The 27,403-nt window shown below is 49.0% G+C and overlaps 2 protein-coding genes and 1 pseudogene across 7 annotated transcripts in view; 2 read left to right on the forward strand and 1 right to left on the reverse strand.

Annotated features, from left to right (window-relative positions):
- The first annotated feature begins 1 nt into the window (after position 1).
- Positions 2-5,015, forward strand: LOC144153928 (uncharacterized). Its single transcript, XM_077685706.1, has 4 exons — positions 2-2,323; positions 2,405-2,603; positions 2,695-2,759; positions 3,097-5,015. The coding sequence occupies exons 2-4, from the start codon at positions 2,447-2,449 to the stop codon at positions 3,232-3,234; spliced, it is 360 nt and encodes a 119-aa protein (XP_077541832.1). The 5' UTR covers positions 2-2,323; positions 2,405-2,446; the 3' UTR covers positions 3,235-5,015.
- Positions 5,016-10,109: 5,094 nt separating this feature from the next.
- LOC144153866 (regulator of chromosome condensation-like) overlaps positions 10,110-27,403 on the reverse strand; it is a 28,449-nt gene continuing 11,155 nt past the window's right edge. For 5 of the 6 annotated variants that reach the window (XM_077685617.1, XM_077685633.1, XM_077685626.1 and 2 more), the window contains exons 4-8: positions 26,999-27,265; positions 22,250-22,427; positions 18,916-19,108; positions 12,575-12,792; positions 10,110-11,163 (exon numbers count right to left, since the gene is read on the reverse strand). In XM_077685617.1, the coding sequence (XP_077541743.1) occupies positions 10,997-11,163; positions 12,575-12,792; positions 18,916-19,108; positions 22,250-22,427; positions 26,999-27,265 (1,023 nt within the window). In that variant the 3' untranslated portion in view covers positions 10,110-10,996. The remainder of the gene's footprint in view (positions 11,164-12,574; positions 12,793-18,915; positions 19,109-22,249; positions 22,428-26,998; positions 27,266-27,403) is intronic. The other variant, XM_077685642.1, reaches the window with a different exon arrangement.
- LOC144153893 (uncharacterized) lies at positions 15,518-17,356 on the forward strand (annotated as a pseudogene).

The raw sequence follows: 27,403 nt of genomic DNA on the forward strand, positions 1-27,403 counted from the left end.
AGCGATTGCCACAAGAAGAGTGCTTGCCCGCGGACAACCGGCGTCGCCTTCTTCATGTGGGAGCCGGAAACGTGCATCACAACAGTTTGTATTCCCTAACTTTTCTCGTCGTGGCGAAGGCTGCAGTGGTGGCAGCGACGAGGGCTGGGATCAAGATTTGGTACTTCCTTCCGTACTGCACCCGGAACAGCTGCTGGCTAATGTGAACAACACAGTACGACAGAGAACCCGTCGCCAGAGTTGACAATGTTGCTCTGGTCACGCCCTCCCAGTAAGAAACGGCCCTCTTAGGCACTGCACAAGGGGCTGCTGTCGACATGTTCGCTTCGAGTTTCACGAAACGGGCTGTTCACCACACGGCGAGTGACGGCACCAGGTAGAGGTAGAGGTAGAGCAGCAAGGGCGTTCCGTATGTTTTCTTGGTAGGAAGAAGGAAGCCCCTTTCGGTAAAAAGAAACGCGAGTAATGAACATGCATAACGTGTTTCAGGCTGGTGCTCTTTTTTTTTGTCCCTCTGGCACTCTGGAGTCTGGAGTCTGGTGCCGGCAGAGAGAAATAAAGTACGCCATGCCCGGAAGCAAGCTCTGTTACGAAACGCGGTGAGGATAGATTATTTTATTACAGTTCGGATCCACTCTAAAGTAACTATTTGTGATCACTTTAAACGAGTAACGAAAATAAAATTTAATCTGCAGCGCCCACCCTGGCCCGCCCGCGAACTGGAATGGCGCGTTTCGCACCAGGTGGCCGGAGGTGGCGAAAACGAAGCGGTCATGTTGAAATGTTGAAAAGCAAGCGAAGGCAGCAGACCGATATGTAAAAGTCGGCGAACGAGGGATCAAGAAACAGCTGGCTGCTTGAGGACGGGGACGCGTGTGTATGCTATGGAGAAGATACGGAAACAGTAGAACACGTTACCAAAGTATCCATCCGGTTCGAAAGTCCGCCTTCCAGTGGCACTGGGTTGTACTGGTTTTACCATTGAGGGAAGCTGTGACTGATCTGCTGCGGATATCAGATATCAGCAAAAAGCGACTACAATAAGCAGGGCCGATCACGAGTCGTCACAGTCATCGTTAGCGTCAAGCGTCAGGGCATTATTTAAAACAAGCAAGTCGTAGTACAGATCAGATAATAAGATCAGTAACTAACGCTTGAGAGTTGGCATATGCCGTCACCACCAGCGTTTCTAGATCTATTTCTAAAAACATTAGTCACCGCATCGTCATTTTTCAATTTTAAATAAGCAGGCCGTCGCGGTGCAATGCGACCTTCCTGTATATTGAGCGTGAAAGAAGCAGTTTGTTTGGGACAAAATGTTAGAGATGCTTATTTGTTGCAACACCCTATAGTTGTCATTTGCAAGTTTAGATGATTTAGTATGCGTACGAAGTCGATATATCAAAATCGCAGCCTTCGCCTAACTGATGGCGACCGTACGCAAAAACGAAACAGCAGGAAAGCCAACTTTCTCTGACGATGATAATTGTGGATGAAGTGAAAGATAGTTGAAACAGTTTCATACAAATATTATTACTGTATAAAACTCTATGGGTTAAAATGCGAAGCTTTCTCGGGTCAAAAGCCAATGTCATCAGAGGTCCAAAGTGCACCACATGTAATCCAACTTGCACAATGGGTTTCCACAAAGGCACATCAAGCGAAGGTGCGCAGTCAACACGTTATCCCCAGCCAATCACCCCCCTCCCCCTCCTTCGAGTGGGGCGACAACAAATTAATCGCTTATGCGATTGGACTTTGATTCTACTCGGTTTGCGGCGGAAGCAAGCTTTGTGTTTTAACCATCTTTTGTTGTTAGATGGGCTTTAAAAGGGGCTTTGGATTTTATTCGACCTAACCTTGCATTCATAGACAGGATAAGGTAGTGTTAGTTTTCATGAATCTTATGCATTTCAACTGTGCATTGACATTGCTTTCATAGAGCACGTAGGTAGAATGGTGCTTTCTGGCCAGTCATTCGGCAACGTGTTTTTTATTTGAGAATAAACTTCAGAATATTGGAACTGCTTCGAAGCTCAGAGGCATGATTCCCACGAAAGTTTTGTGATTTTTGTTTTCTGAAACTGCATAAAGGCAAGGACGTCACTAAAGGGGCGGATTGGGGGGGGGAGGGGGGGGGGATTGATCTCTCTCCTTCCCCACCCACCCACCGCCACCGAAATTTTTTTGAGGTAGCGTGTACGCAAGTGCTAGTGTTCTTTTTGCAAAACTCCTCCTTTCCCATACCCCACCACCAAAACCCTCCGAAAGAAATCTGTCTACAGCCCTGCATGCAAGTAAGCACAGAATGTATCGCTGCCTGGTAAGCTTGACGCAATTTTTAATTCAAGTGCATACATAGCATGTCTAGAGTAGTCTACTAATCATTGATTTTACCTTCCAGGATGACACAGCTTAGAAGTCCTACTTCAGAAGCCCGAGCAGCATGGCTGACCTCAGAGCAGCTGGAGTCTCAAAAAAAGATCAAGAGGCTCAAAGTGCTGAGCTCATGTTGGTAGTTACAGCACTGATGAAGCAAAGGATTCTCTTGAAAGAACAGACTGAACCATTGCAAAGCCAACCAGCAGCTTCTCCAAAGACAGGTAATGAAGCACATTAGGCATGGTGTGCCAAGGCACTACCTACCCGAGAGCATTTGCTCTAATGCAACTTTTATTTACCGCGTGCGTGCAGTTATGTTCAGCAAGTCTGGGGTACATGCCCGTCACACCCGCAAACCAAGGAAGTGGAGCCACCCTGTACGTGGGTCGAGCTTGTAATGTACTATCAATGAAATGTGCTGAGAGCAGCAGCCAAGGCTTCTCAACCATTTGCAGCCTCACGGTCGGTGTACACCTGGCAGCAAGTGCAGTGGAATGTGGCTATCTTTGAAGGATTTGCCGACTTTGTTACCGATAATGGGCAAAAGCTGCATTTGTCATTAACGGTCCATGGAAGTTGCTCCTTGGGTACTTTTTTTATAAGTGGTCTTGTGTGTGAACTTGTGAGCATACTTTGTGCTCACAATTCTGGGGCCATGATTGCGTCCTTAACTTGTGATGGTATGCCTGTCAACATTGCCGTCGATGCTGGAAGGAGCTGGAGATGGACCAGTGCTGCGCCATCCGCCTCTGCCTTGGCCTCCCTTCCACGTCCCCAGTGGTGGGAACTTACACCGAGGCCAGCACCTGGCCCATCGAGATGCGGGCCTTGCAGACGACTGCGGCACATTGAGCGCCTGCTGGCCACACGCGATGGGGCTGCCGGGCTGCCTTCCTGCAAAGGTTCCGTAGCCAGCCCAACTTGCACATGGGAGCACTGCTCACTATCATCAAGGAGGGTATCGAGATGCCGAATCGACCCCGCCTGAAGCAGCCACCACCAGACACTCGGGAGGCCCTGCGGATCACCACGACTCTCCGCGGGGTCTGCAACAAGTGAACCACACCGCCCAAGGCCATCCGTCGCAAGTCAGCCGCCCTGCTGCAGGATGAGCTGCGCGGCTACTGGCATCTGTTCACAGACGGCTCCGTCAAGAACAGCACGGGCAAGGCGGCAGCTGTGTGCGTTGTGCGTGAGCTGGGAGCCAGTCGGTGCTGCCGCCTGCCCTTCCCTGCCTCCTCCACTTGGGCAAAGCTGGCCGGGCTGCACCTGGCGGCCGACCTCCTCCTCGAGAGGGGTCCCCAGGGCCACCTCGGGGCGGTCATCTTCACGGACTCCAGGCCTGCCCTGCTACGGCTGCACGCGGCCGACAGCGGCTACCCAGAGTGCTGCCTTGCAGCCAAGCTGCACATGGTGGCCTCCCGAGGCTGTGACCTGCAGCTCCCCTGGCTGCCGGGCCACAGTGGCATCCGGGGCAACGAGGACGCCGACGCCCGAGCCAGGGAGGCCCACCAGGAGGGCACCCCAGTTTCCCGGGGCGTCACCACCTTCGACAAGGCCCACACCATCCTGGCCCGCACGGTGCAGACGATGCACCCCGACCCTCGGGTTGTGAGTGGCCCGGAACCGCGGCTGCTGCCTGCTGCTCCGCATGCGCCTCAATTGCTGCAGTGTGGCGGAGCGCCTGCATCAACACAGGCACACGGACTCCTCTACATGTGCAAACTGTTCGGAACCGGAGACTCTGGAGCACCTACTCTGCTTCTGCCCCCACCACGCGGCGCCAAGAGCAGAGCTCTACCGAGCGCTCAAGCGTCATGGCCTTCCCAGCGCCGGCATAGAGGACCTTCTGTTCTCGAAGGGGCCTGCGGCAACCCGACGGGAAGTCTTCGCACATCTCCTCCATTACTTGGAGACTACTGGCCTCGCGCAGCGGCTGTAGCCCGGACTGCGATGCTACTGACTGATGTGCTCGGACTGACAGCCGTGTGTCTTATTATTTCTCCTCTCTCTATATCTTTCTCCATCTCTCTCTCTACTTTATCCTTTCACTCCCCCTCTACTTCCCTTCCCCCACACTGGGTTGTATGCAAAGCTCAAAAATATTCCCAGTGCACTTCCTTTCCTTTCCTGCAAACCAGCACAACAACAACATTGCCGTGCTACAGGAGTTGAGCTGCAGTTTGAGAGATGTGGCACATCCAACAACGTTTTCACACCACGCTACATGGGAGCCTGTTGCAGGTTTTCAGGACCCATTTCACATGCTCTGCCCATTGACCAGGAGGGAAAAAAAATTTGGTGCTACGTTAAACAGCTGCACAAACTGCAGGAGAAAGAAGGCCTCCATTTTGCCAACAAACTGCGTGTAGCACATGTCAAATCGCAAAGTTAGCCTATGAAGTTAAGGCTAACTAGGTAAAGCACAAATTGAGTCTTCCATAGAAACAGCACTTGCAGAGTGTCGGGAATCAGGTATTGCAGGCATCATGCACTGACAAGTGAGAAATTTCTCACATTTATCAACATGTTTGGCATTCTAAATTCCAGGAGTGTATACTAAAACGAGTGGGGGGGAAAATCCAAATGTTTTGAACGAAACAAAAAATGGAATAAATGTTTTAGAAAGTGAACTATGGTTTTTCATTGACGGAGCCAGTCTCCACATCATTGCTAAGAAGACTGGTTTCTTAGGCTTCGTCTGCATGCAGTGCATGGTTTCCCTTTACAGCTTCCTCGTGGTTGAAAGACGGCTTCTAAAGTCTGTGCCGAAACGTAAAATTTGCAAAGGTATTTAGAGCTGTTTAGTACTCATTAGGTCGCATGGAGGTCACAATGCATCCAGACAACTTTGAAATTTCGTGCCGCATCAAAAAAGGTGGTTGTGCAGAACGAAGTCACTGATGCTAGCACAGGCAACCAACAGGAGTTTTTTGGGTGATGAACCTGCAGCAGAGTGATCCCCAGCCAGTGATCATGAGTACATGGCTGCACAGCCAATATAGACCACATCCCTGAATGGGGAGCCAGGATGGTAAGATGCGGGGCTCTTCACATGCCACACAAGTTGGAAGAAAGGCTTGCATGTGAGCAACGTGCTGTTGCACTGTTCGTAGCAGAGCCACCAGCTGCTGCATGTTCATTTATGCAGTGAAACTGAAAGGGAAGTCTGTGCTTCCTGTCAGTCGAAGACCATCATTGCCATCTGCAAAAAAATGCAAGATATTTGTGCAGTTGGCACTGCATACATAAAAAAACATGCATGAAAACATTTCTGGCAGATTTTTCGTGGCCACATGTTCGACAGCTCACCACTTACAGAATCAGATGCAACTTGTGCAGAGTGTAGCAGAGCGCTACTTGAATGCAAAGTTTGCATGGTGAGCAGGTGGGGCAGGCGTCTCAAAAAGTTTCTCCATTTAAGTCTCAGTGATCATGTTTTTTTCGTCCCCTTCATTGTCAAATGTTGTGTACAGATTGAAGGTTTTGTAGCTGGCCTATTTAGTGACATATAGTTTGTTTGCCTCATTTAGTGCCATGATCTTCTGTCTAGTTCATGGCTTTCCATTTGTGCCGACGTTTTAGGTGCTCAGCAATACGTTGGTTTTGTGCCTGTTTGTGTTTACATAGTGTGTAAGGTAGCCATGTTGCTGTGACCACGGGACAGTGGATATGATCCACCCTATCTGGGCATGTTTTGTTGTAGAATTTGTCTCTGCAGAAATGTTCAAATTTTGCTTTCTTTCTCTCGCTGTCTTCAGGGTGAATCAGCAAGTCTCAAACAAGTGACAATGTTTACTTTTTTTTTATCCCAATGGCTTGTGGACTATGGGAAGCTGTCCATGTGTGCGCTGTCAAATGTTGATTTCTTTGATATAGCCATCAGCACTGCTGTATACTTCCTTGGGTGATTTTTGTCTGTTGGCCTTCTCTGCATGCTTTGTGGTCATGTGCCTGACTGAGTCCAGACATTACTAGTTTTCTGTTCTATTTATTTCAATGTGGGGATTGGAGCACGTGTGCTGGATTATCACCTAGCTAGTTATTCCACATGGAACACTTTGCTTGTGTGTCATGTTTCCTTGTATGGGCCCATTCTTATGAAGAAGCTGGATCTCTGCCTTCATGGCTGTCTTGAATAGGGAAACTGTGTGAGAATGTGAACAAGTTACCTTTGTGATAACCCAGGTGCCCTTGGTGCTTGAGTAATGGCGAAGGATGCCAGTGTGAATGAGGTAAACACTTTTGTGTTCCCTTGTTGACCCAGAAGCCACTTGTGTTTGTCAAAAACTCGATGGCGTTCTACGGTGTGTACATTCAGGTTGTTTTTCTAGAGAAAGAGTCTTTGTTGACATCTACACCATGCGCACTTTAAATTGTTCTTTTATTTGTGCTGAGGTATCCAAGTTGGTATACGGCTTTTATTTTCGGGCAGTTGTGCCACTGCCCCAATGTCACTAGTGGTTTTTCTTCTTATACTGCTGTGGCTAGGTGTTACATTGCAGGCGAGCAAAGCAAACCCATTAACCCCATGGCAGAGGCTGGGCTAACAATGACAACAGTGCTTGGGGATGCATGCAGGGCTTAATACTGCTGCTAGTTAAAAGTGTTTGAGGCACAGGGTGACACTCTCCCCACCTCAAATACCTGCTAGACGGCTACACTGAAGTGCATCAGTTTGAATTTCGTCTTCACGATTTCATTTAGCCTACTGTGGATGCAATCTATTGCCAGTGTGTAAAGAATGCTCACAAAAAGAAATGCAGGACAAGCAAAATTTGGATGCTTCAAGCCACACTTCTGGAGGCTGAGGTTTCAGCAGTCTCACCGGCTGACCGGAGATGCCATTCTAGGTACACATGAGCAGCTGCAGCCAGGTTACAAAATCAAATAAAAAGATGGATATGCCTTTAAAGTTGTTTGAGTGCTCTGGTTGGTCAACATTCCCTGTAAAATCTTCTTTTCAAGCGACCTCTTTATGCTGCATTACGTGTCAGCATCAATAAATTGAAAAAAAACTTCATACAAAAACATTCCACAAGGCAAGTGAGTTCTAGCAAGGATGTGAAGTGCTTGAAGGATCCGAAACGTTGAGAGGATGATTAAGTTGACCTTTCTCTCAAAGTGGACGTGCAACACCTCCACCCTTCCAGTTTTTACGTGTCAGCAGGCAGAATGTCGTTACTGCCAATGTCAAGAGAAACAAAATTCCCTATTGCACTGTCCATAATTGCAGACACACTCTGCGCTATTTTTTTAAAGCGAAGCTTTTTATCTCTACTCCCCAAGGGTACTGTCGCAACCGTTGGTGTCAACAGAAAACTCCCGCTAACAAATACAAGAAGTTACTGGAACTGCCAGTAATCGAACCTGGAAAGAATAGCGAAACGAAGCGAGAGCCCATTGTCCATTGTCTTACCGATTGAGCTACGAGCACACGGAGACGGGAGAGACAGACAGTGCATTCTCCAAGCACATCTGCGGGCTTACCCCTTGCGTTCCGACTGAATGCCACGTGATAACGCCATGTGACCTTTCGTACCACTGTGTGCTCCACCCACGGCACATGTAGCAGATGTGTGCGTGCCTTGCAAATGCGCTAGGAGTTATAAAAATTAAAGGAAGCCCACACCAATGCATGGCATCGCACTTTTCCTCCATCTCTGCTGCCGATCTCGTCGCCTCCGGCGGCGGCGGCAGAGACAGGGGAGAAGTGACATCGTCCAACACCGGGTTCAAGCTTCCTTTAATTTTATAAAAAAGTTTCCACTCATGTCCTTCAGCATTACAACTCAACCAACCACTGTCATGAATCATGCATTTGTTTAACCTTAGCAGAGAATCTCTCTTTGAAGTAATAAAGGGTGTGTGTGGTTCAGTGCATTCCACTTGTGTGTGGTTTCACTCTTTGTAGTGCCACGTGTGTGAACTGAAATGACGTCGCATGCATAATCGTTGTGGGCGTCGTTTACAGCTTCGCTTTCCAACCACCTTCACAGGGTGAAATGACGCGCAATTTTTTGCAGTGGCTAGTCTTGGCGGAAAACTTTTTTTTTTTTTGCAGAAACCTACTTCACAAAAATATCATTTTGTTCAGTTGTGTGTGGCCGAACACCATGTGACTGCATGTCCGAAAAGCGCGACGCGGTTGCGGCCATAGCATTGATTCTTGCTCTGCAGTTGTATTTATCAGCCAAAATTATAGCCACTTCATCACAGCTACCGCGGCTCGCAACATCCTGACATCCTTTCCGGGTATGTAATACACTCAAACCTCGTTATAACGTAACAGGATATGATGAAATAATGGATATAACAAAGTATATGAAAGTCCCCTTGAAATCTCCATATGGAACCATGCATTTGAAACCTCATTGTTGCGAAATAAAATAGACCTGTCAATGAATATAACTAACAATATTAGTCTCCCCTGCCAACAAAAACCCCACTGCGGTGAGTGAAGTGCTCCGTGGAGTTCAACACTCGTTCGGCGCCACTGTTTTAAAACTCCCGCATCGACATGCGCAGCTGAGCGAGCCATCTCCCTGTCTCAGTCAGCGGGGTGGAGCAAGGAGATAGGTCTCTCAACGCCCATGCCGACGTGCTATTATCGCAGATGTCACCGGACAAACTGACGCAAGCGACAACAAAGACGCCGTGGTCTACCATGCCCACGCGTTCGACGTGCCGGTGTCGTCGCACGCAGTCAATGCGCTTGACCTTCTACGTTGTTTCTTCCGTGCCCGTGGCAACGGCGAAAACGGCATCAACGCTGTGGCCCCCGCTGAAAAGGAAGTCTGTCGCTTGCGATGTCCGAAACAAAAAAGCATCACGGACTTTTTTTCAGCTATGTCTAGCTAACAATAAACAAGGCAGTGGGCGCAGTGAGCAAGCAAAATATTTGTCTTCTATTCTATTTCCTTCGCTTGAGTGGTCGCGTAGTGGTACAGTAGGCCACGAGGCGACTTCGTTTGCACGCTTATAGGTGTGCATCCAACTGAGCATACATTGCCATATACTGTTATAATTGGACATAACGAAATAATTGCGGCTCCCCTTCAACTTCGTTATAATGAGGTTTGAGCGTACAGTCATACAGCGCAACCGGCACAAACAGTGGGGCTTTCTGCTTTACAGTCTCGGATCCACCGCGGATAGTCCGGGGGTATTACAAGAATATATGCGCAAAACAAGTGCTTCGCGGGAAATGCGGGACATAATCAGAGTCCCAGTGCCATGTACCACAACAAAGAGCACATTGCTCAGCAGCTGAGTGGAGCAGAAAATAGGCTGGTGGTGGGCAGCCAGCCTTCCCTCCAGCTAAAATATAACATAGCATTCAACAAAACTAATTTTAACAGAACTTTGGCTTACACCCTCTAGAAGGTGACTGCTAAGAAATAATCCTAGGTAGCCAAGCAAATTCATAAATAGCATTTACAGGATATTAGCTGGATTTTTTTCTTTTCCTACAACTACAACTAGATTCACAAATGTACAAAGGTGACCCACCAGTACACATGCCTAACTCTAGGGGTTTTAACATTCAGCATGATGGGCTATTCCACAGTGAGGATTGCGATTTCAACAAACAAGAAGGAAGCAGGAGAAAATATCCAGTCATGACGACCCCTGACAGTTGCTTTTTTTAGTCCCTAGGACAACATAAGGGCTGGATGGAAAACTAGCAGGTAAATTAACACTATACTTCATTGGTTTTTCTTGATATCTGGCCTAATTGCTTGCTGTTATCTTTGAAATTGCACAACTTTTATAGGCAAAAAGCAGTGTTTTGGATAGACCAGAATTGTATTTTGTATTTAAGGTCGCTTTAAAAAACAAAACATTTTTTCGCACTAGCAAATAATACAACTCACCGAACTGGCTCAGGGCGTGATTTAGTCAAACCATAACTGAACCAAAACAAAATAAATTCATCCGAACCTGAACCATAACTAAACATATTATTTTCAGTTCGACACACTGCTTACATCCACAGGTGGCAGTAAAAATAGATGCACAGCTATTTCAAGAGCAAATAAATTCAGTTTGTTGACCACAAAATTGACACATCTGGAACAAGATTCAATCGCCAGGAAGTCAGATCAAAGAGCTGGCCACTCCCAAGCACTAGCCCGAGACTAGTGCTTGTTATCCCTGTCCCTGTGTACTGGTTCCCTCAAAAAATTAGTCATGGGTATTTAAAAAAACAGGATGTACAAGCCAGACCGGGATTGAATGTTATGCACTCCTACTATTCCCAGTGTTCCGAATGATGGCTTATATTCACCAATTGCAGTGTGCACCACTTTGAATTGTCCAAAAGACACAGGAAGGTTGCGCAGCATCCTTTTTCGCTGGCTTCTGCCAGCCTGCAGATGCAGTTGACCGAACACTTCCTTTACACTGCACGGGAAGGAGCCACTTACACGAGGTTGCTCATGGTGCCCGACGCAACTGCTCTGAAACTTGGTGAAATACCGAGACACTGGAAGCATCCAAATGGAGTGGCCATAGTTCATCCACAGTCATTTAATAAATGCTGAACTCTTTAATGCAGTCACTTGTCATGTAAATATACAAACACTTTAAAAATTGCAATGTTAAAACTATTCTACACAGCAGGACCGACGAGGATGACAGTGTGCTGGCCTCCTCCGGACACGACTAGGGTGCATTTGTCGGCCAGCCGGCCTGACACGACCTGCGGCTCGAACTTGTCTTCCTCGTCTCCGAGGCCGAGCTGGTTATTGCTCCCTATCCCCCATGAGAAAAGGCGACCTGCAAGTCGGCCAAAGGAAAAATACCACAAATGGCTGACAACACCAGAAAACACTGTACAGCACCAAAACTCGCACATCCCACTAGCACACAGGTCACTAAAAACAGCACCAAAATTGGCCCACCAGTCTTGAGAATCTCCAGCAGCGAGGTCTACACGATTCCACCATTCATGCGTTCACGGGACCTTGAGGACAAAATATCCCAGTGGATCTCGATTGATAGATTAGCTCACAGAAAGCATAAACATACCCACCCCCTTACATGTAGCATTTCTAAAATAACGTACAAAATGGCAGGAACGTCAACACAATTACCGCGCCACCACAGGCCATTTCAAGCAATTTGCCCAAAAAGCGATAAAAATAAGGGGATATATACTGCAACAATATCCCTCTGCAAGATTGAACAACATTAAGTGGAAGTTTTTGTAGTGGTATAATTAAACGTCAAGAACAACAAAAGTAAACTAGAAGCAATATGACACAAGCACAGCCGATAGGTTATGCAGCAACACCAAGGGGCAACACGGTGGTAAATACATGATACCAACTCGTTCAACACAATCAACCCCATCTTGAACAGTACTTCACAAGTGCCAAACCACAAATGCCATTTATATAGCATTTATTCAAACAACAGGTCCCGTGCTTTGGTCTGAAGAAAAAAAATTACCAAAAGTAAAAGATGCACTTTCAATTTCAGTGACGAACTGCTTCCTTTGGCTGTGATATCCACCAAATGCCAGATGTCAAACGCCAAACGGACTAGTTTTATATAGTCTAGTCTAGTTTATATGCAGGCTAGTTTTATATAGACAAGCGGTTTATATAGTCATCTCGTGAACCGCTGGCGCTTGTCATGCATCTCCCCATTGTTTAGCGCAAAGAAAACTGCAGGTATATTTGAGGCAAAATATACGTAATTAACCGGCAGCGTCCGCATTCATTTAGTTAGGAACGCTCGTTGGGTTGGTTTTTACGATAGTAAGCGAAAAAAAGTGGCAGTGCAACGCCGGCACGTGCGGGAGGAAAAGCAAGCACAAAAAGAACAGAACTCCCGCTGGCACAGTTTCAGGCAGGTGGCACGCGAGCCCTGAGAAGGCGGGAAATTTGAATTGCATTGGGTGGTAGCAGTGAGCGGATAACAGCCCGTTATGGCGAATCACTGCTCGGCACTTCCGACAGCTTTTACATTGAGTGGAACGGCTTTAATTTTTTTTGGCACACTGGCTCCCATTGTCGCCGGCTGTGCTGGGCAGGTCGCTATCTATAAAGCCGGTCGTGGTTTACATACAGGGAGAGGTCCAGTCCAGGACAAGCAATGGCTGCAGCAGATGGGCCATGTTCTAACTGCCAGGCAGCAGAACACCACCTTTGAGTGAGCAAAACAATAAGCACCAAAGACAAACCTTGCCCATCGATGGTGTGTGAGGTAGCCTCGCCACATGAGACATCCGTGCAGCCAGCCAGACCGGGGACTCGAGCGGGTGTCTGCTGGTCCTCGTCCTCAGCTGGAGTCGAAGTGCCGAGACCCAGCCGGCCGTATTCTTTGCGTCCCAGAGCGAAGACCTCGCCCTCTTCGCTGAGCAGCAGGCTGTGGTGCTGCCCTCCGGAGACCAGCTTCCAGCTGCGAACAGGTGGGATTCACGGGGTGGCGCTGAGTATCGCAATAAGGCCTGAGGGTGAGACAGACACTACCAGGGCCATGTAATGAGTGCACCACCCATACACGCAAAAGTTGCTTAGGTTGTAGACAAGTGGCAATTTCAAGCACTGAAACAGGCCTGTTCCAAGAATGGTCCTTGCGACAGGGACACCGCAACATGCCAAAGGACTTTGCAGGGAGGTAACTTGCCTGCACCATTTCATAGGAGCAAAGAGCATGCATTCACGCAGGAGACGGAAACTAGTTGAAGCCCACATTGAGACAACAAAGGAAAGAAAAGTTTGGCACTTCTGTGGCTGTTTGCACTTCACTTTGCGGGCCGTGGTGGCCATCAAAGCATCTTGCAGCTGCCACCTGGCTGCTGCTTATCTGTGGCCACAATGTGTTCCCTGCTCTCCTGTTTGTTTAGAATCTACCTCTTTTACGACGAGACTGCGCGTGGCACTGGCGGAGGAGACCAGAAACAGTTTGGCAGGAGTCGGCTCCGCAGGCAGTCCACTGCTGACTGCTGCTGTCACTGAGCCCATGTAATGAACGTAACAAGTTTTACAAATGCAACTGTCAGGCAAACCATAACTTGTAGGGTATCCTGCTGCAGTCCCACCAGACAAATAAAGCGCCTGTGACGACAACCAACTCATCTGCCAAATCCCGAGACAACCTTGTCGTACTATGCCAACAATGACACAAACACACCGGCCGAACAAAGGTTGCCGTATGACAGGCCCACCAACTGAAGATGCCTGCAAAACCAGTTGGCTCCGACAAGATTCGTGCCACGATGAATGTGCCTCTATTTTGTTAGTTCGTAGAGTGTAATAAACTTAGCAAGGTCAATGAAGCAAGAATAACTTTACACTATGTATGCGATTCATATTTCGGCTACTGATGCTTCACTGACTTCGCTTGAGTAAAGCTGCATAGACGTGTATGGCTGGCATGCTTGCAGAAAATGTAAGGCATGTAAAGTCCAGAAAAAGAGTTACTGAAGTTAATCGGAATCAAAATCAACGAAAGTTTACATTGTAAAGAGCAACGCACAGGTACGACCAGTACTTTATTGCAAAGGGTGGTCTCGCAGCTTGCTAATGAGCCAAGATTTTCATTGTATTTCCTGCCTTCAGTAACGCAGTCGCTGGGTTATCAGCTATTTGTGGAGGCTCGAGGGAAACTTAGTGTATACGCCTTATTCGAAGAATACTCAGTTTAGGTGCCAACAATACTGTAATCCTACATGTTCACAGCGATGCACAATGTAAAGAGAGCCTTAGCTTGGTATACGCGGCATTCGGGCAAGGCCACATCAGAAGACTGCACCACAGAGGTGGTGGTTCAAATCCTGTGGGCAATTCCTTTTTCGTGATTTTTATTTTGTCCCATCATGCAGATGGCAATTGCAATTGTAATCTGCACCCAACTTTCACTGCTCAGAAATGCTTTGATCCAAATGACACAAAGCTAGCGATATGAGTAGGAAAGTAGGTACACAGGACGTGGCCTGTGTACCCTTTTTTTTTTTACTAGTCATCTTGGCACTGTTTAGACAGAATGAACCACTACCAATTGCCAAACTGACAGTTCCTCCAGAGAGGAAAGCACAATCATGCGACTAGGGTGAACAAGTGTGGAGAGAGCAAGAATAAAAAGGTACTATGAGAACACTATTTACAGAGATATATTGGGGCTTCGGTTGCTTCGGTCAAAATGCTCCTGAAATAAATCAGCACATGCATTCATGCTAAAAGTTTTCTTCATCGCTGAAATGAACACACTGGCAAAAACTATGGTTTTTCATGAAGGCTACGTAAAGTGCCGGAGTGGATGCTACCGCCTGACAATGGCTTGCTTGCTTGCTTTCTTTGTTTCTTTGATTGATGGATTGAGGGAGGGAGGGAGGGGGGCTGTACAACATGTAAAAAAAGGCACCAGCTACACAATGCTAATTCCCTTTCCGCTACAGTGGCGTACCGCTTGCACCCCTACATATAGTTTACTGACTTTTGCCCATGTGTTCTACCTGGATAAAAGAAAGCATTTTATATGTAGCCAACTTTTGAATTGCTTACAAGATGCTTTTCCACTATGAGATACCAGTGGGGCATGACTGAATAGAAAACAAATTTGAGGACAGTGGTATGCTTCTCCAAACCAGATCATATGGGCACATAATTCCCAAGACTTCGACAGATGCTGGTGAATGTCTTGCAGTTGCTATTTCTGCAAACGTCGGAGGTTACACAGGTCATACCCTACAAAAATGCCCTCTCTCGAGGCAACAAATAACATTTTCCAATGGCTGCATTTCAAATCCATTTAAGGGAAGACGCGGGTCGAAAAATCGCTTTTTTTTTTTTTTTTTCAAATTTCACCTTTTCTGTTTTTTGTTGCTTTATCATCTTCATACATTATATTTTGACATCTGAAAATATCACATCGAAATTAGCATCAGAAGTCGGTGAAAAACGCGTCTGAGTAAGCGGCAGTGACGCGCGGCATCACGAAATTTCTGCAAAACTTGGTGCTGTTTGCGTGCTCACGGGGCCACAAAGAGAGCTGTCCGCCATATTGCGGCCGCTGCCTTGTGTAGAGTTTTCCTTACTCTCCACGATCCCAGCTCCTGAAGTCTCGTATGTTCACGAAAAATCTTTAAAAAGAAAAAGCAACAAAAACAGTCTTTTCCCGCCGTTTCAAACCGTGCGCCACTGACACGGGGCCGCCATTGGCTGACAGCGCCCGTGTTTTCTTGCCGTAGTTCGCTTCACTGTTTTCCGGAGTTATTTTTCCCTGTTTTCGTGTGATGGCAAGCCCAAAAAAGGCCATTGCTGACCACCGGAAATACAGAAATAAGAACAAGTTCAGAGGGAAGCGGCAGAGGACGTACAAAAAAGTCACCGCCGACAAAAATGTCCCCGACGGGCCAGCGGCCACTAGGCCTAACATCGAGCACGGCAATGTCGACCATGGCTACAGCGACGACGAGATCAACGCTGCAGTGAATTTTGTGAGCGCATCGCAGAAAAAAGATCACGTTGTTCGAAAACGACGTCAGGCCGAATGCCGATCGTGCCAAAAGCGTAGTGTTGTGCGAGTTGGGTGCATTGACGGCCATCGTCGCAGGCGCGGCATGCCCCGTTTGTCACGAGCAGAAACTCGCAGTTCAGGCTCCGAATAAAAAGTGGAAAGGCCTTTCTGCGTTTCTGGAGCTGCACTGTGAGAATGCGGAGTGCTCGGAGAGCATCCTTTCGTCCGCGTACTCGTCGAAGCGGGTCACGTCAGATGGCGGCCACGGTGCAAGCAGAAGCTACGACAGCGGGAGTTCGCGTGACGCCTTTGCCATGGACCCGAAAGTGATGCCTGCAGCGCCTGCCGTCGGCATCGGGCATGAGCAACTTTCCCGATTTTGTGCAGTAGTTGGATTACCAAACCCTATGCACCATAAGACCTTCCATGCTATCAGCAAAAAGATTCACAGTGCTGCAAGGAAGGCTGTCGGTGAAACCATGCGAAGGGCACGCAGCGTGACCAAAGAGGTGGCTGGTGATAGTGACGTGCCAGTCATGTTTGACAGCACGTGGCAAAAAAGAGGCCACAAAAGCCACAATGGTGTGGGAACTGTGGTGTCTTTAGACACTGGTTTGTGCCGGGACTATGAAGTGCTTCTGCCTGGCGTGCAGTTTACATAAAGACATGGGAGGCGACGAGGAAACATGGCAGGCATTTCATCATCCCGTTTGTGAGAAGAATTGCGACTGTTCTTCTCATGCCATGGAGGCCGAAGCTGCAGTGCGCATTTGGCAGAGGACTGTGGACTATGAGACGCCCCTGCGGTTCACCATCTTCCTAAGCGATGGAGACAGCAAGGCCTACAACGAGGTCTGTGATGCCAACGTGTACCCCGACACTCTGATTTGAGCTTTGAAAAGGTGCTGGAAGAGCTTGGGGTACTTCCTTCCGAGGCCCTGGTTACCCTTAGCGACCGCCGAGACAGCATGCGCATGCACAAGATGAATGTGCGTCAAACCGCTGAGGCGAGGGCACACCGTCGCAGTGCAGCCAAGAGGGCCCGGGTGGAAGAGTCCTACCGCACCAGCCGGGAAGGGAAAACCTATGCTGCTGGAGAGTTTTAGACACCCGATATTCCCTCTGGACATGTGTGTCTGTGTTCAGAACAAGTTTCATGCTACTGCGTTTTTCATTTTTGTAAATACGCACTTTCGAACTTTCAAACTCGTTTTTCTCATTTCGCAATTTTGGCCGATTTGCATTTTTTGCGGGAAGTGTTTCGAGCACTTAGAATGGTCATACGACAACGAAATTTGGCACACACATTGAGGAGAGTGCGTAGAGTGCCGATATCTACTTGAATCAGCACTACCTCTCAGCCGTAAATGTCTACTAATTAATTAAATCGTAGTTGAGTGGCAAAAAAAGGGTACTTTGCTACACAGCTATTTTTTTCATAGTTTCAAAGTTTAAGCACAATTTCTAGCTAGATATCGGCACTCTATGGCTAATAGGGAGCAAAAGGAGCTGTTGAACAACTCTCTGCATGAACATTTAGTATGCGCGAAAGTTTCTGGAAAACCTATCAAGTTTCACCATTACGTGCAACATAACTCACAAACTATTGCACCAATGTCAAAACTGATTACAGATTTGGAATCAGGAGGAAAAACTACAACAGTGGTCCAATTTCTGAAGCTCTAAGTGGAATAACAAAAAAAAAAAAGTGTTTTCGAGGAGATCATTTAAAGTTACAGAATCACCATTAATGCATTTGAGTTAATTAGATGAACTCGGCCACAGAACTCTTCAGTAATGCCTGCTGAGGCATATAACCCACAGGCAGTGAAGACAGCATCCACATAACTTCTAATCTATGCAAATTATCAGGTTTGTAACCAACCACAAAGACAACTTAAATGGTAAAATTAAAGCTGTAGATTATAGAATAAAACATTATTGTGTTTAAATGTGCATGATACGTAATAAACTTTCTACTGTCCTAAAATGGTAAGAAGTGATGTACAGACATGTATAACAGTGTGAAACATAAAACATCCACTTTCTCAATGCCTCAAAACTAAAAATATTTATTAAGCGTAAGTATTCCAAACTTGAAATGCTTCAAGTATTTAAGCCACGGTGCTCTTTTATCACAGGAAATTTTTTAGCAATACGAAAATAATTACCATTTTGAAAGATCATGCTTGGCATTGCAGACAGCACTGCGCAGCATGCCCGTGTATGCTAGCTCTTTTGCATAATGTCGAAGCTATGCCTTGGTGGCATGTAGGACGAGGCCTGCATAGGCGAAAGAGGTTACTATTTGATTCTAAAATAACCAGACCGCAGTAGTGGCCGCCAATGGTGGTGTTCCACAAACTAGATGATAAAATTGATTGTTCGGAACTGAAGTAGAACGAAAAATGGTTGAAAGTGCCTCAAATTATGTTGCAGCACCTCATACACGCTCAAACCTTAGAAATACCAAATACTGTGTCTGCTGCTTGTGGTACCAATGACTTTTTCCAACAGCAAAGGGGGGTGAAAAGGTGTACCTATGCTATGTACCTAAGGAGGCCACATGCCAATCTTCTTTGTTTGTACGTTATTCACAGCAGGATGTAGCATGAAACCTGCAATATTTCTTTTAAGTCTGCGTAGCTCACTTTTACTGCTACTGATTTGCGCTATTTTAATCTGCTCCCAACCACCACTGACAGTGCTGACCAAAAATGCCCCAGACCTCTGTTACCACAACAGCCAAGATGGCAGAGGGTGCAAAACAGAGTAGCAAGCAAAAGCGGCACTGAGACTTAAATTTCCCCAAGAGGCCACACTAGCACACCACAGCAATGCCTTCATCACAAGGTGCTGCCAACAGAAGAATGCTAAAGGAATTTGAACCCCCTGCAGGTTCCTTTAGCACAATTCAGAGTCCACGAGCACTTGCATTTCAACACAACACATCACATGGAGTGGGCATTTCTTTGCTCGCCACCTCCTCCATTTCCCACTGCCTTCCGTACAGCATACACCAGCCAGTGTAAAAAGTGGCAGTGAACGGTTCAACGGCCTCACCGCTGCCCAGAGGAGCACGACATGGGCCTCGGGTGGTAGATGATGTCGCCAGCCTTGTCCGCACTGCCGACAAAGGAGCCGAGCTGGCTGTAGTTATTGAGGCCCCAGCAGAACAGCTGGCCTGTCTTCCGCTGCCTCGCGACCGTCGTGTATGCGCCAGCCCACACTCTGTCGAAGCCCGCAGACCTCGCTCCTGCGCAGCACAGGCCAGGATCAGCTTAAACCGGGGGGAGGGGCAGAGCGTACACCAAAACAGGAGCGAGTGTCAATAGAAGTGCTCCCCCTTTGTGAAGCGGAGCGTTGCGCTTCTCCCATGGGAGGTCCCCCGCAGCTGCACATCTGCAAAACACTACCGTCAACGTGCATATTGCCTTTCATCTGGGGCGACAGTGTCGAAAATCCCCGCAAGTGCCAAGCACTTCAGCTTGAGCTACTAACGAAACAGAAAGCACTGCCACAAGAGCAGGCAAAGACCCAATGCTACCCGGACGGCAACGCCGACACCCGACCTCGTGGCACTTCCCGTCCCAAGCCTGTCATTGGAAGGAAACAGTCTTGTGGCCACCAAGAGTGGGCCGTCTGGCCTTGCACTGCCTTAGAAGGAATGCACAGTGAACTTTTACGATGCAAATAACCTTGGGGTAGTGTCTTCCAAATGTCTCATCAAAAACAAGCCAAACCAGCAGAAAGGAAGGAAAATGCGCAACTGGTTGACATTTTTGAGCATGCACTGCCAAATGCACAAGAAACGCCCACCGGTGTCCTTGCACACACCATTTATGCACATAATGAACAAACTTTCTACACGCCCTTTAAGCAAACTTTGCGTCAGTACTTTCTGCATGATCAGATGAATAGGTCTTCTGGCTGTCGGCCAATCAGGAATGGAGATCCTGCTTTCTTATTATAAGAAGTTCTCCTACTTGCGTAGCTATGGTGAATGCTGTCAGACAACAGATTCCGTGGGGGCGAATGCCAGAGGGAAGTTGTGACTGCAAACTGCAAACAAGTGGCGCGGAGGTGTTCCGGAAAACGCAGCTCTAGGCCTCATTTTTCAGGCTTAAAATTTGTTGCATTAGTTACTAGAGAAGGAGGAAACTTTACACTTGTTCCCTCTATCAGCATAGCATGAAGTGTTGGGGGAACGAAAAGGGGGAAGGCATGAGATTAAATTATGATGGTTTTCAAAGTGAAATTTGTGGGGTCCACGTGGGTCCCCAAATCTGATTGTGTGGCGCTGCAAGGGCTAGCAGCCCAACGTCATCGACAGGGATGCCACCCTGGCAGCAAGGATGCACGAGCATGTGGGCCCCCTGTTGCGGATTTCGAATAACCCGCCAACATGAACAGTCATGATGATGAGAGAGACGCCGGCAACGAAGTGGCACGTTCACGCGCCAGCGATGCGTGCGGGCACGCTCGCTCGTGATTGAGGTCGGAACGCGGCGCTTGGACTACCGTGCACGGCATTGCGTCGCTCTCTTTGAGGCACGAATAAACGCTGAAGATCGGCTTTCCCTTTTCGTAACATTGGTGCCGAAACCCGGGAAGCAAGCCAGCGTTGCGGCGAGCCTTCTCCTGACGCGCTAGGTACGCCATTCTTCAGCTACGACCGGCATGGAACGTATCAAGAACAAGCGCGCGTCACGGCGGGCTATGAACACGAAGATCATCAGCGAGGTGGACCAGCTGCTACAGTCTCAGCAGTTGGACCTTTCCGCCATTCGTGTCTTTCACGGGCGTCTTCGAGCGAGCAATGCAGCATTGTCCGCACTTAACGCCGAGCTTGAAGCCCACCTGACCGACGAACAGGCAGCAGAAGACTACGCTTCGGTCATGGAGTATGACGACGCAGCGACCAGCGCACTGGCTTTACTCGAGCATCACATGGAGATGTTGAAGTCATCTTCGACGCTCCAGACTGCTCCTTCGTTTGATGAAGCCAGCGGAGACCGCCGGGCTGCGACGTCTACCGGACAGCCCATACCACCGACTCGTGAGTTTGGAGCACGTCTCCCGAAGCTAGAGCTGATGCGCTTCGACGGAGCTATAACACGGTGGCAACCTTTTTGGGACATGTTTCGCCATTCCGTTCACGAGAATCTCAGGCTGTCCAATATTGACCGCTTTCATTACTTGCTTTCGCTTCTTGACGGAGCTGCTGCTGAAGCCGTTGCTGGCCTGCAAGTGACAGAGTCCTGCTATCAAGATGCTCTTGATATTTTGAAGAATCGTTTTGGTAACTCCAAAGTGATCGAGCTGAAGCATTTTGAAAATCTGAGGAAGCTCCAGCCTGTCGATTCAGCCAGCAACGTTGCCGCTTTGAGGAAGCTGTACGACCACGTGCAAATGAATCGGCGAGGACTGGAAAGCTTGGGCATTGGAATTTCTTCTTACGCGGCAATGCTGAATGAAGTGCTTTTAAAGGTGATACCTGGCGACATTATCGTCGATTACTTCAAACAGCAGAGTCTTGCAGCCAGCGCCGCTTCCACGAGCAGTCAGAGTTCTTCTGCCCAGGACGTAGAACATCTACTGTCTTTCCTGCGAGTGGAAGTCGAGTGCATGGAAAGAAGCTTCCAGATCAGCAAGCCTCAACGAAGTGAGGAGGCTGACGGAGTGCCCAAGAAGCAGCAGTCTATTCCGACGGCTGCCGTCCTGCACAACAAGGCACAGACTTCGTCTTGCTTCTTCTGCTCCGCCAAAGATCACAGCACGGAAGAATGTCCGAGCGACATCCTTTTGGCCGGCAAGCGAACCCGCCTAGCAAGTGACGGCCGATGCTTCAGATGTACTGCCAAGGGACATCTCGTACGGAGGTGCCGAAGAAAGGTCCGGTGTGGGGCATGTAGGCGACAACATGCTACCACGATGTGCACTGCTCACCGCGCTCGAAAACCATCCGAATCGGCTGCAGAAACGCGACATGCAGCGATGCACGTCAACAGGCGCAAACCAGCCATCCCGCGACTCTCCAGCGACGTCCTACTACAGACGTTCCGGGCTTGGATTATGACATCGTCGCATTGCTGCTACGTCCGTGGAATTTTTGTGTTCATCATATCCCAAAGAAAAATAAAAGCTTTGAAAGCTTTAAATCAGCTTGTCGTCTATGAGCTAATCACCAAAGAAATTTCAGCTTTCGCACTGAATATTTTCTTACATTCTCTTGCAAGCAAAAATCGCTACACAGGCCTACCAGTTCATTTCTCTGTGCCCTTACGTGGTCTGCAGTGCTCATGACCGGTGTTTTCTTTTCAATGGTCTTTAAAATCGTAAAGCAGTGTGGCCAAATAAGCACGGAAAAAGACGTATGCCTGGCACATCTGCTCACCCTTCGTCCGAGGCATCGGCACCTTGGTGGGGGTGATCAGCACCGAAACTGGACGGCGACTGCCGCGTGCAGCAAAGTATGAGCCGATCCTTCCCAGTTGGCCTTGTTCAGGGCAGCCCATGGTCAGAATGTCGCCTTCTGCCGTCAGCATGGCCACATGGTCGCTCCCAGAGGCGATCTGCAAGCACAACGTGCACGTGCATGGACCATGGGTGGCGAATATGAAAAAAACAGTCTTCAACAAATCTGGCCACCTCTCAAAGCAATGCTAAATGCACAGCACTCACTCATCGCATCCTCACCCTGTGCATAACCCTGGACCTTCCCAACCAAAGTGAGGAGGAGAACGAAGGGCAAAAATCACTTTTCTTTTGGGTCACTACAAACCCAGGCCCACCGTGTGACCAGTTCAGTTTGAATTTCGTGAAGCACCTCTACTCCTCTCTCAAGACATGCTTCGAAGCCCAATAACTTAGGAGCACGAAGCAACTGTAGAACAATGAGAACAATTCTTGTCCCATTTTTCACCCCTTTGTAGCTGGAAGCACTACAGACCACACCGGTAGCTTGCCTTCCAACAATGTTGCCTTCCAACAATTTACTCCAAGTCTAGTCATAGTTGGTCTAGCAAAAGTATTTATGTGATGCACTATACTGAACAGAACTTTGACCTTGTACGTTAGACTGGTCACTTGAACAGCATGTTATCATGACTCCTATAAGTACTGATGGCTGGAGTGCAAAGTGGACACAAATTTATGAAGCACACACTTTTCATAGTGATCCGAGTGCCTGCACAAGTTGCACGCGCATTCTGATGTGATCATGTCACGCTCCGTAATTTTTCACCGTAAACCACGCTCCATGGGTTTCAGACCACCAATTTCTGCACCCATCATATCGAGAGAGCTCCAGGAATCTAATGAACCTTTTGCAACAAACATCAAACAACCCTTATACAGCTTATAGGCATTCTGCTGACCAGAAAACAAATTTGCTCTGGGATACATTGATAGAGAAAAAGGTTGGATGCATATTATATCTAAAAAAAAAATTCCCGCGCCTTCCCGTGAGGGGAACACGAGTAAATGCAGAGCATTGGGGGTCGTTAACGCCGCGTAAAGTCGCGTTAGGGTGGGTAGTTGGGTCGTAGTTGCGTTGGTGTTGGTTTGGGGTAGAGAGAGGAGAGTAAAGTCGCGTTAGGGTGGAGCGAGCGTCAACCAAGGAAGGAAGGAGCAACGCAGTGACTGAAGCACGAGCGACCGCTAGCCGCTTTATATTTGCAGCGCGCGCAGTAGAGGGAGAGCAGTACGGGGGGGAGAGCGCGCATGCGCAAGCAGCGCGCGCCCTTCCACGCCCCACCGCACTGCTATCACGCACCTGTTACGCCGAGACCGCGACGGAGCGAACGGGCTGACTACGACGCATGCGCGCGCCAGCTGCTGTTGAGAGAGAGGAGGGAAGGAGGAGAGGCGCACCTGCTGCGGACGCGGAGCTGTGGACACCGTCCGACGCAGGAAGAGGCGAGGCTAAGAAATGCTCTGCATTTAAAAAAGAGGCCTCTGCTACCACCACAGAAACGGCTACTACTGAACTGCCGGACAGGTGGTGCTTTCTGAAGCTGAACCCAATGCCTTGTATGCGGAGCTCCAAGTGCAAAAGAAAATTGCCTTAATTAGGGTGTTCAAATTTACATGAAACATTCCAACTGAAGAATTCCCACAGCACCACAATCCAGAATGCCTAACAATAATTAACAAGCTACAGCCAGGAGAATGATGCAAGGGGGAAAATCGCGTCTGGACAAAAACCTCCCCTGAAAGATTTATTACGTCAAGGTGGACAACACCCCCCCACCCCCTCTTCCACCTCTAAACGTTAAAATGATGCAAAGGTCAATCTGTGCGTATCCTTCGTATCCCCTTTTCCTCCTCCCTTGAGCACGGCCTTCAAACGAGCGCACTTTCCTGCGCCGCATGTGACATCATCTCGCCGGCCGACGCGCCAGCGGGGAAAACCGCCCATCACTGCCGCCGACGCTCCTCCTCACCCGGAGGCCTGCCTCATCTCTCCCGTGCCTTATAAGCACGGCATGTGCATTTCGTTGCCCTCTTGGCTCTTGCTCTAGGCGCTTGGAAGGGAGATGGAGGATTGAGGATAGGGAATGCGAGGAAACGCGGCTCGTCCGCGCCCTTGCTGCCACCCGTCCACAGTGGGGCCCCTGACTCCAATCGGACGCGCGAGGTAGGCCTAGTCCTACCTCACCGGCAGCCCACGTGTCGTCTCGGCCAACACAGTGCGTTTGAGGCCGGGCCTTGAGGCGCGCTTTGATACAGTGTAGTTCTTAGCCCTGTGGAGGCAATCAATATGCGCTGTAACACTCGGCCAATAAATCTCCTGGTTCGTCCTGGCCCTTTGGAGCCTGCCGTAGCCTTTGTCGGTGAGTCGAACCCGTCGCGGCGTCTCCCTCATGAAGCCGCAAACCTCTCTGGGGCATTTTGGATGGGTCATTTCCGGGCGTGGGGAAACACCCTGTATCCCACGTCGGCCCTCTTAGGCCCACCGAAGCCCACAAAGCACAGCCGCAGGAAGCCACGTCCCGAGGAGAGTCCGCAGGAAGCCACGCCCCGAGGAGAGTGCTTACTGACAGCATATCACAACTGCCTGCATTCGCAACTGCCCACAGGTGCACTTCTGCGACACCCACTTTACCCCAGTCCACAGCCAATGTGGGCCCCCAAACAGGAACACGCACTTGACCCCAAATGGGTCAAATGTGAGATAAGATCAACTGGAAGGCCCGTTCCATTCCCAAACACAGCATACAGAATTGGGAGTGCCACAGAGAGCCTAGTATTCTACTCCACCTAGCTACAGTTGGCAAAAGTGCCTACAAAATCTTTAGAACTTGTGGTGCCACATGGGCACTGCGATGGGAGTGACTTCCCAGCAAAGTAAAGACAAACAAAACGCTCTACCCACACTATGTACAAGCATTTGCAAGGCAGACAGCATGCACACGAACAACAGCATGCGACTAATCGTTACAGTGACCATTGGGTCGCTAGGCCACACACGGCCGCTTATGAGGTTTCTCCACAAAGTACCCCGCAGTCTCTGGACACAATGTCCCACGACCGTCGCACAGCGGATCCACAAATAGACAGCCAGCGGGACAAGGCACGCTACTTGTGGAGAGATAAGTCTTTAGGTGAGCAGGGAGGCCAGCAGGGGGGGACACCCTGCTGACACACAAGAATAGCTTGCCAACCAAGGAAATCCCAGAGAGCATGATGGCCACCTACGGTTAGCAGAGACCTATCCATAGTAGGTGAACGGGGTCCACAGGATTCCGACAACCACGAGGAGAAATGCTTGTGATGAATGGCCACGCGAGCGATTGACCGCGCAATTGAGCCAGCGGGAACTTCAGCGACGATGACAATGAAGAGGGGCCGCACGCGAGTGATCGCGGGAGCTCGAATGACGACGGCCGGAAGCCAAGTTGTGGAAAAGGGCACGGTGCCGTGGAACGACCCCGTGGGATGCCAGTCCATGGGCCACCTTGAACAAAACCGTCGCTGCCCTCCGCCAAGATTCGAGAGTGCTTCCGCTGGTGCGCCGACTGCTGATGCTCCGTTCTGGCTGTTGGGCGCTGCCGTTCCTGCTGTTGGGGCCACTAGAACACATCGCAACGGAACGTGAGCTCACTTGCTTATCGGGCATTGCTCTCGGACTTTATGAACTGCCAGACTCTATTGTGAACCTTCGAACTGTTGGCTGTGCTTTCCGTGTGAACCAAAACCACCCTGTCTATATTCCCGCCGTCAACTGTCTTGTGCACCTCTTCATCTGGTTAAATATAGCTGTCAGCGTGTTAATCAGCCTTCGTCTTTCTGCCTACGTGGTCCTTTGCCCATTCCTAACAATGCCAACGAGGTTAACATGCAAAAAGCAGCCAAACTCTCATGGCTCCTTTACATGACAGGACAGCGAAACAGACCTTAAAAAGCCCAAGGTAGCAAGCATCACCAGCCCAGAAAACTCATCACCCATCCCCAAGAAAACAGGAAGCCGACGCTGCAGAAGCGAGACATGGGGCCAGCTGAGAGTGCAAGGAGTGGCAGCAGGACAGGCGGAAGCCCACTGAGGACAGGGGGCCTTTAAGGGTCCCCACAGTAGTGGGCAGGAGCCACACCAACACGAGGGGAAAGTAAACAACGAAGATGCAGTAAACAGTGACCGATGAAAACTCACCAAATGAGCCAGCAAAGGCTTGGCCAATGTGGCGAAACACCGACTACAGGGAAGGCCCTAGTGTGCAGCTTACACACACAGGGGTGCAACCTGAAAGGGCAGCTCACAGAAAGAGGCAGAGAAAGACCAGACTCAACACACCATAGAAGGTGTGTTGAGTCTGGTACAAACCGAAATGAAAGCTACAAACTGCCTTGAAAGTCAGAAGGACAGGAAGAGCTTGGCCCAAACTTAAGATCAAAGAAAGAAATTGTATACACACACAAGCAGGAAACAAAACACTTCAACCTCTGTTTAGCTTGCCTAGCGCATGCTACAACACCCCTCCCCTTTACCACACAACTGAAATAGCCATGCATGTTGAGGCTACAGCCACCTCACTGAGCTACCGCATGAAGTAGCCTCATTTAGGAGACCGACAAGTCTTGGGGGAGGGGTGAAAGCAGGCTTCCAGCAAGGCACCTCTATAATCCAAAGCCAACCAAGTCCCACCTGCACAATGTTTGTAGCAACCTTCTTGGGTTCTTGTGCCGCGCTGCCCTCAGTCACAAGACCGACCTGGCCAGTTGAATCCCGGAAGTTACCCCACATGTACACAGTCCCCGAGACTGCCAGGGCAGCAGAATGGGAGTCCCCCGCTGACAGCTGTGCAATAGGCTCGGGCAGCTTCACAAGTGCAGGTGTGCTCTCGGAGGTGGGTTCCAGGCTGGAGGTCGGCCGGCCCAAGGCACCTTCGTCGTTGCAACCAAAGGAGAAGACCTGCATGGAGGGATGCAAAATGGGACACGACCTACCTTCAGCGCCAACAAGCCCACGCACAACAGGCAGAGCCCGCACATTTCTATTGCCGCAAAAGCATTATATGTTACCCAGAAAACAACTTACAGTAAAGTCTAA

This window comes from Haemaphysalis longicornis, unplaced genomic scaffold (genome assembly GCF_048455015.1).
Source record: "Haemaphysalis longicornis isolate Haplotype H1 unplaced genomic scaffold, Haemaphysalis longicornis Haplotype H1 scaffold_1, whole genome shotgun sequence".
Lineage (NCBI taxonomy): Eukaryota > Metazoa > Arthropoda > Arachnida > Ixodida > Ixodidae > Haemaphysalis > Haemaphysalis longicornis.